A 9,826-nucleotide genomic window follows, 5' to 3' on the forward strand; every position below is an offset into this window, starting at 1 on the left:
GTCGAGCGCTGTATAAGAGTCAGGCTGGTTCCCAGACTTGCCCTCTACAAAGATCATCAGCAAAATTACATTTTGGTAGGAATGATGTTTGGATAATGAACAACTCCAAATATGAAATAAATGACAGGCATCACATTTCCGATGTCACAAAGGCCATAATGTGTAAACTCACAGAAAGTCTGGGTGGTTTTAGAAAGAAGGATCTGTGCCGTTCACCTCTAAAACCACTGGAAATGCCCATATTCTTCCCATATCACTTTTGTTTTGCTCGGGTTACAAACTCTCTCTCTCGCTCTGTGTGTAGACTTGGGAGAAACAAATGGTGGATAATTGGTTTGAGCAATAAAATAAAAAGCAGCCCTGGCCCTTTTGCCTCCCTTATTTTAAGTCAATGTATAGCCAAAGAGTATCTAATTTATTGACAAGATGTCGAGTGACTGCTCTAACAATGGAAATACATGTCCTCAAACATGGAAGGAGCGAGCTGTGTACCATTATAGCCAATGAGAGGCCAAATAGGTGTGAACAACAGGCACAACTCCAATAATATATATATTTTTTTTCTCCAAAGTTTCCCGAGATGCCACGTGCGTCCACTTATATCTGTGCAGTCATAACAACCTAGCCATTACGAAACGTATATTCTATCAAATAAGCCTCACCTAGCAAATGAGCAATTACATTTAAAAATTCGACACTCATTGATCTTCATACAAAAGTTCCTCACTTCGTGGCATTATTTTCTTGGACAGGTTTTGGTTGGAGTAAACCCTCTCGCTTCACTTCTTCCTCTCTGGTATAGCCTACATCTCTGTCCATACATCCACTTTCATCAAAACAGCCTATTACTCATTTCTCATTTATAATTTTTATTTTTTATTTCACCTTAACAAGGCAGTCCAGTTGAGAACAAGTTCTCATTTACAACTGCGACCTGGCCAAGATAAAGCAAAGCAGTGTGACAAAAACAACAACACAGAGTTACACATAAACAAACGTACAGTCAATAACACAAAAGCAAAATAGAAAAATCTATGTACAGTGTGTGCAAATGTAGAAGAGTAGGGAGGAAAGGCAATAAATAGGCCCTAGAGGCGAAAATAATTACAATTGAGCATTAATACTGGAATGATACATGTGCAGATGATGATGTGCAAGTAGAGATACTGGGGTGCAAAAGAGAAAGAGGGTAAGTAATAATATGGGGATGAGGTAGTTGGGTGTGCTATTTACAGATTGGCTGTGTACAGGTATAGTGATCAGTAAGCTGCTCTGACAGCTGATGCTTAAAGTTAGAGAGGGAGATATAAGACTCCAGCTTCAGAGATTTTTGCAATTCGTTCCAGTTATTGGCAGCAGAGAACTGGAAGGAAAGGCGGCCAAAGGAAGTGTTGGCTTTGGGGATGACCANAGTAGGGAGGAAAGGCAATAAATAGGCCCTAGAGGCGAAAATAATTACAATTGAGCATTAATACTGGAATGATACATGTGCAGATGATGATGTGCAAGTAGAGATACTGGGGTGCAAAAGAGAAAGAGGGTAAGTAATAATATGGGGATGAGGTAGTTGGGTGTGCTATTTACAGATTGGCTGTGTACAGGTATAGTGATCAGTAAGCTGCTCTGACAGCTGATGCTTAAAGTTAGAGAGGGAGATATAAGACTCCAGCTTCAGAGATTTTTGCAATTCGTTCCAGTTATTGGCAGCAGAGAACTGGAAGGAAAGGCGGCCAAAGGAAGTGTTGGCTTTGGGGATGACCAATGCAATATACCTGCTGGAGCGCGTGCTACAGGTGGCTGTTGCTATGGTGACCAGTGAGCTGAGATAAGGCGGGGCTTTACCTAGTAAAGACTTATAGATGACCTGGAGCCAGTGGGTATGTAGTGAGTGCCAGCCAACGAGAGCATACAGGTCACAGTGGTGGGTTTCGACCCCAATGTAATGTAAATGCCGCGTTCAAGTAGTAGTTGGAACTAGGACTTGCCTACTCAGGGGTGTCAAACTCATTCCATGGAGGGCCGAGTGTCTGCAGGTTTTTCATTTCAATTAAGCCCTAGACAACCAAGTGTGGGGAGTTCCTTGCTAATTAGTGACTTTAATTCATCAATCAAGTACAAGGGAGGAGCGAAACCCTGCAGACACTCTGTCCTCTGTGGAATAAGTTTGACAGTTAAGTTTGGTTGTAGTTATACGTTTGGTTGTAGTTATACACGTGCTCCGTTCAACCATTTAGCAAGTCAGAAATGTTAGTTTCCTAGTTCTGATTTGAACCTTGAACGCAGTAAAACTACGCACGAATTCCCCCATACTTCCCCCCTTTTCGTCCTACGTCATAAACGATCTATTTCCACAATGGTGGTCAGGTGGCCTGCGCCTTTACTGGTGCGCAGAACAACACCAACGCTGAATTTACTTCCCCAAACCATTGTTAAATAGTCTGGTCAAAAAATATTGGCAAAGGAGTTTGGAAAGGAGACAGGCAGCATCCAATACCTCAGAGGCACTAGGTGACATCCACGCTTTTCCAAGGTATGTGTATTGGGTATGTCTTTGCATGCATTTTCAACTGTTACTGTTGACAGCTCGTCGGTCGTGCTACGTTACTGTCTATGGCGAAACAGCTCAATATCGACTGATCAAAGTACATTATAGACATTTAACGTTGGCTTTGTTTTCGTTATTAGACAACGTTGTTTTTGTTTTACTTAACTATGTCCTAAATATCATTGGAAGAGTGCGTAATCCCTGACAGCGCGCATCCATGCCCAGCAGAGCTCAACTGTCAGACAGGACAATCGGCAGCACATTGCGATCCGCGTCAATTTATATTTATGTTTGGTGCTTTTGTCTGACTATAGACACAAACAAGAGCCTGTGAACTTTCCAGAATTTACGTGGCCGGTCAGTAGACCCCCCCCCCATGTGTCCATCTGACTGTTGCGATTGACTGGGAACAGTGAGTCGGAGTGGAGTTTGAACCAATGACACGGCGCTAGTGTGCGGAAAAGGTCATCCAGACCCCTTGGCATGCACTTTGCACACATATGATCAGCCTATTGCTGTCATTCGAGAGATTAAGGTTCAGCTCTGGTCAGTAACAGACGGGCCACACATATAAGTACTAAGCTGTAGTTATACAATCATGAAAAGCTAGCCAGTTCATAGTCAAGAATATGTTATGCTCAGGGCCCTGTTTATGATGATGGCATCCACATGATGCCTTTTGGAGCTGTCAGGGAGAGCATGGGATGAGTGGATACAGCAAATGTTCCTAGGACATCATCACATATTTTCTCATCTGTTTTCACAACAATATGGCAAGTGGCAGGTTCATATTAGTGTGAGAGTGCTGCCTGCAAAACCATGACAACCTCCATTCTAACTGCATTTTTAAGTCTGAAGCTTGCCTTGCTTGCTGCGATGGGGATGGCAGGTATACAAAAGATTAAAACCAGCATGACCAATATTGATTGATTGGTAGCATAGACAATAGCCAATTTCTATTCCATAGAAATTATCGTTTTATGTTTGGTAGCCTGGGTGCCTGTCTGCTGCTGCTTTAGCCAACTTATCTATCCTAACACAAGGCATGGCAACGATGTATGTAATTGATTGCATTACTGTTGATAGCAGGAACAGTGATGGGATTGGATCATATTTGATTGGTGAATACAGCCTGAGGTGAAATACCTGATTGTTCTAACTGACAACGGTTCCTGTTCCTCCCTGTTGGTGTGAAAATAGCATAACGCCTAGCCTACAGTAGCCCAACATTGATAAGGCTGGGTATTGATTGTGTTGCAACACACTACCCAAAGAGGGCTGATTGATTCACTTCACAAAGTAAGCGTTATGTAACTCCTTTCCTATGAAATGCTGAGCTTTGTTGATCATAGGAACGAATGGAAAACTGAGTCCAGTGCTCACTTAAAATAATAGTGTTCGTTACATTTGGCTGTGTGTGTCGTTGTGTGCTTGCTTTGTGTATTTGTGTGYGTTATGGTCTATCTATTCCTGTGGTGAGCAGGGCGGCCTGGTAGTGTGAGAACATATCCTAAAGCCTGTTCCTGCCTCCCCACCCCTCACATGTAACAGCCAACGCCTCCATGTGACCATAGCAATGTGCATATTGCCATCTAGTGGTACTCTAGGAAATACAATGCTCTCTCTTGTCAAACTTATGCATTTACATGGTGTCTGTCCAGATTCCTGATAGCTTGTTCACTAGCGCCTCCGGAAATTACTTTATATATATTTTTTTCAACTCATTCATCCTAGGCAGCCCAGCCCTGTGTCGTGATGTCAGGCCCCGGGAGAGACAGTGATATGGAGTCGGACCACGCAGTAGACTGGTCCGTGATGGACATGCGGCTGGACTCGTTCCGGGGTTCCCTCCTGGCCCAGCAGGTGTCAGCGGAGAGGCTGGCCCGCGCTGGGTTTTACTTCACGGGACAGGCCGACAAGGTGCGCTGCTTCAGCTGCCACAAGACTGTAGAGAACTGGTGTGGAGGTGACGCACCCGTGGAGAGGCACGCGGAGGTGAGGATGAAAAGGGGATGACAATGATGTGCAAAACTTTTTAAAATKTTATTATCTCATGTGTCTGCCAAATTATCATTCTACTGTTGCAATGTTTCAGGTCTCCCCTACCTGTAAGTTCCTGAGCTGCACCCATCGATCCAGGGTTAACTCTCTTCAAGGTGCCATGCTGACCAATGAAACCTCCTACAACGAAGACGCTGAGGACATGGAGTTCCGCCTGAGGACGGGAGAGGTGGTAGACGATACCACCTACCCCATGGCCCCGCACATGGTCAGCGAAGACTCCCGGTTCAACACCTTCGGCCCGTGGCCCTCCACATCCCCGGTCCGACCTAGAGAGCTGGCCCAGGCGGGGCTCTTCTATCTGGGGGAGGGTGACCAGGTGCAGTGCTTCTGCTGTGGAAGGATGCTGAAGGGCTGGGAGGCTGGGGACACGGCATGGGGAGAGCACTCCAAACACTACCCCTACTGCTTCTTCATCCTGGGGCATGATGTGGGGAACCTCCCCTCTCAGGGGGGGAGGGAGGTGGAGGAGACCAGGCCACGTCCTCAGGTCCCCATGCAGAGCTTTGAGGAGAGGCTAGGCAGCTTTGCAGGAATCCAGCACCCTATTGACCACGAGAGGCTGGCCAGAGCAGGCTTCTACAACACAGGTGAGACCTGGGAGTGGGGTAGACTAGAGCTTTGGCTGTGAGAACTAAATAACAAATACAATTCATGCTTACCATTACTTTCTACGGTAAAAGGGCCAGGGAGGAGTTGATATAGAAAGGACCGGGTATATATCCTAACGTGTGTGTGTGTTGGTGCAGGTGCACCAGACCATGTGGGGTGTTTCCGCTGTGGTGGAGGTCTGAAGGGYTGGCAGCAGGATGAGGATCCCTGGGAGGAGCACGCCAAACACTATCCTGGGTAAAAACACACACAAGTAGAAAGTAAACAACCATATGCATGCTTCTTCTCCCTGTCACTAACATTGCGAGTCATGTTTTAATCCAGGTGCAGTTTTCTACTGGCAGAGAAAGGACAGGAGTTCGTCAGCAGCGTTCAGCTACAAGGTCCTGACTGGAACAATGCTGTAAGTCTCCAAGACTTCATCCTCCTAACCCTGACCTCTAAMCCCTAAACCTGTGGTCAAAGATATTAAACTGCACCCATCCTTGCATGACTCCTACCATATCAAATTCCTTCCTTCTATTGATTTCCCAGGCTTCAAGTCACCTAAATGGATGTTCAAGTCATGAGACAGGTAAAACCATTTTTTGATGTAACATAATTTTTTTTTTGTAAAGTTGTTCCCCTTTCACTTTTTTTTATTCATCAGAGCTTTGGAACTTTAGCTAAAGGTATTGTTAGATTATATATATATACAGTACCTGTCAAAAGTTTGGACACACCTACTCATTCAAGGGTTTTTCTTCACTTTTACTATTTTATTTGTAAAATAATAGTGAAGACATAAAAATTATGAAATAACACATATGGAATCATGTAGTAACCAAAAAAGTATTAAACAAATCAAAATATATTTGAGATTCTTGAAAGTAGCCACCCTTTGCCTTGATGACAGCTTTGCACAATCTTGGCATTCTCTCAACCAGCTTCACCTGGAATGCTTTTCCAACAGTCTTGAAGGAGTTCCAACATATGCTGAGCACTTGTTGGCTGCTTTTCCTTCACTCTGCGGTCCAACTCATCTCAAACCATCTCAATTGGGTTGAGGTTGAGTGATTGGTCAAATAGCCCTTACACAGCCTGGAGGTGTGTTTTGGGTCATTGTCCTGTTGAAAAACAAATGATAATCCCACTAAGCGCAAAGATGAGATGGCGTATTGCTGCAGAATGCTGTGGTAGCCAGGCTGGTTAAGTGTGCCTTGAATTCTAAATTAATCACCAACAGTGTCACCAGCAAAGCACCATCACACCTCCTACTCTTTGCGTCATGGTGGGAACCACACTTGCGGTCATCAGTTCACCTACTCTGCGTCTCACAAAGACACGGAGGTTGGAACCAAAAATCTCAAATTTGGACAGATTTCCACCGGTCTAATGTCCATTGCTCATGTTTCTTGGCCAAAGCAAGTCTCTTCTTATTATTGGTGTCCTTTAGTAGTGGTTTCTTTGCAGCAATTTGACCATGAAGGCCTGATTCATGCAGTCTCCTCTGAACAGTTGATGTTGATGTGTCTGTTACTTGAACTCTAAAGCATTTATTTAGGCTGCAATTTCTGAGGCTGGTAACTCTAATGAACATCCTCTGCAGCAGAGGTAACGCTGGGTCTTCCTTTCCTGTGGCGGTCCTCATGAGAGCCAGTTTCATCATAGCGCTTGATGGCTTTTGCGACTGCACTTGAATAAACCTTCAAAGTTCTTGAAATGTTCCGGATTGACTGACCTTCATATCTTAAAGTAATGATGGACTGTCATTTCTCTTTGCTTATTTGAGCTGTTCCTGCCATAATATGGACTTGGTCTTTTACCAAATAGGGCGATCTTCTGTATAMCACCCCTACCTTGTCACAACACAACTGATAGGCTCAAATGCATTAAGAAGGAAAGAAATTCCACAAATTAACTTTCATCAAGGCACATCTGTTAATTGAAATGCATTCCAGGTGACTACCTCATGAAGCTGGTTGAGAGAATGCCAAGAGTGTGCAAAGCTGTCAAGGCAAAGGGTGGCTTCTTTCAAGAATCTCAAATATAAAATATATTTTGATATATATATTTGTTTAACACTTTTTTGGGGTTACTACATGATTCCATATGTAATTTCATAGTTTTGATGTCTTCACTATTCTACAATGTAGAAAATAGCAAAAAATTAAGAAAACCCCTTGAATGAGTTAATGTTTGACTAGTACTGTATCTCTCTCTCTCACAGGGTGCTATTTCCAACACCTACTAGTACATGCTCAGTCTCCTCCTTCTCTCTACAGAGGTGCTGCAGTCAGCCAATGCCCAGAAGGCGGTGGAGATGGGTCTGGAGCCTGCCTTGGTAGAGAGGACTATACAGGAGAGGATACGCAGGGATGGGACAGGCTACTCCACCCTGGAAACTCTGCTGCAGGACTGCTTTAACAGAGACCCTGACAGTGACGCAAAGACAGCAGAGAACCATGGTGTGTGTCTCATAAGGGGGAAACTCTTAGCATTGCTTGCTAGTATCATTATATCAGGGCACTGTTCTATTAAAACTGGTATTAAGGTTTACAGTAGAAGTCAAAAAGAATCCTGAATTTATTCCACAGGATTTTGCCATTTTACCTAGTTTATCCAGTAACAGTGCTATTCACACCGTAGGCCTACATGAGGCTTGGCTATAGAARGAACATAAAAATAAATAATATTTAACCTTCATTTAGGCAAGTCAGTTAAGAACAAATTCTTATTTACAATTACAGCCTAGGAACAGTGGGTTAACTGCCTTGTTCAGGGGATTCGATCTAGCAACCTTTCGGTTACTGGCCCAATGCTCTAACCACTAGGCTACCTGCCGCCACCAAAACATAATCGAGCTGTGTTGGTCAGTATTCTAACTACTTCATTGTGCTCGGTTACCAACTGCTGTTTCTCCCCTATTTCAGACGAGGATCCCCTTGCGAAGCTACGGCAGCTGCAGAGGGAGAAACAGTGCAAAGTGTGTATGGACAGAGACATCTGCATCGTCTTCATCCCCTGTGGGCACCTGGTCGTCTGCAAGGAGTGTTCCGAGGCCCTTGACAAGTGTCCCATCTGCTGTAGAGCCATCACACAAAAGATCAAGACATACATCTCCTAACATGCAACCTGGTGTCAGGGATTGTTGTCTCAGAGTAGGAGTGCTGACCTAGGACCAGGTCCCGTCTCTTACTCATTATGTTTTAAAAGGCAAAAGTGATCCTAGATCAGCACCTAATATGAGATGCTTAAATAATGTGGGCCCAAGAGGATGAGACTCTTTTTAAATGGCAATGCTGCTTTACCTTCTCAATTATTTTCTTAACACATGCTTTCCTACTACAAATGTACATAAAKATATATTATATTTGAGGAGGACCACTGTAAATATGAATAAGAGAATCATGAGAAGTGTGGGGATTTTGTTTTTCAATKATTGTTTTAAAGATAATGACAGACACTTCCTTGTTATGTGATGTAGTGTTCGCTCACTGATACAATACCCAAGAGGCAATGGGCCTAAATCTTCAAACCAAGTTGAGAAAGTAAGTTTGTGAGACTAGATGGAGTACAGCTACGGACRGAAGGGACTTTACGTAGCAGGTTAGCAGAACTAACGAAGGTGAGTCAAACATGCAACTTTTTGTCCATGGCTGTACTCCATATACCCACAGTTCTGATACTTCCGCTGTACAGAACCATGATCTACCATTGCAGTTATCAACAGTGCCTTTTCAAACAGTTTCATTTACTTATTGTGTGTATATTTTCTTTATTCCGACTATTATGCCATTTCCATGTTTTTGTCATATTTCTCTTAATATTATGAGGTTGTTGACTGGGCTTTCCTTATTGGTTTGCAAATCATGCGTTTCTCGTTAGTTTGCAAATTACAGGTTTCTAAAATAGAAGTCCTAAGGGTTCCCAAACTTATGTTCCTTAGGCCAACTAGTATGCTTTCACTTGTATGATTCATTATGTGTGCTCTGTGTGAATAAATGGATGAATTGTATACTTGGATCAATTTCCATTATTTAGGTATAACGGCATAACTGATATATCCACTTCATCATTTGATTTAGTTGTGGTGATCACATCAAAATATTGTACCTCTTTAAATCATGTTATTCTGGAATTAATCTTTCCTTTGCACTTCAGTGCAACTCCTGTTTGACCAAAAGTGGAAAATAAATCATGTTTTTAAAAATATCTGTACTTTCATGTATGCTGCTAACATTAACACTACCTACGCTGCTATTACTAACACTAACATTAATGCTGCTAACATTACTAACACTGCTTGTTCAGCAAGTGTTAGTACATTAGTTATGTTAGCAGGTTAGCAGTGTTAGTAATGTTGTAGCGTTGTGTCATTGTTAGCAGTGTTAGTACGTTAGTAATGCTAGCAGTGTTAGTAGCGTTAGTAATATTAGCAGTGTTAGTAATGTTAGCGTGTTAGTAATGTTAGCAGTGTTAGTAAATGTTAGCAGTTTAGTAGCAATTAGTAATGTTAGCAGCGTTAGTAATGTTAGAGTGTAGTTATGTTAGCAGTGTTATACGGTTAGTAAATGTTAGCAGTGTTAGTAGCATTAGCAGTGTTAGTAATGTTAGTAGTGTTAGTAA

General features: G+C 42.9%; 1 protein-coding gene across 1 annotated transcript; it reads left to right on the forward strand.

Moving 5' to 3' along the window:
• The first annotated feature begins 2,332 nt into the window (after positions 1-2,332).
• On the forward strand, positions 2,333-9,215 carry xiap (X-linked inhibitor of apoptosis). The gene is made up of 8 exons (XM_023990438.3): positions 2,333-2,530; positions 4,280-4,540; positions 4,641-5,196; positions 5,356-5,455; positions 5,543-5,621; positions 5,753-5,792; positions 7,483-7,665; positions 8,131-9,215. The coding sequence occupies exons 2-8, from the start codon at positions 4,301-4,303 to the stop codon at positions 8,322-8,324; spliced, it is 1,392 nt and encodes a 463-aa protein (XP_023846206.1). The 5' UTR covers positions 2,333-2,530; positions 4,280-4,300; the 3' UTR covers positions 8,325-9,215.
• The last annotated feature ends 611 nt before the right edge of the window (positions 9,216-9,826 follow it).

The sequence above is a fragment of the Salvelinus sp. IW2-2015 genome, linkage group LG6.2 (genome assembly GCF_002910315.2).
Source record: "Salvelinus sp. IW2-2015 linkage group LG6.2, ASM291031v2, whole genome shotgun sequence".
NCBI classification, from domain to species: domain Eukaryota; kingdom Metazoa; phylum Chordata; class Actinopteri; order Salmoniformes; family Salmonidae; genus Salvelinus; species Salvelinus sp. IW2-2015.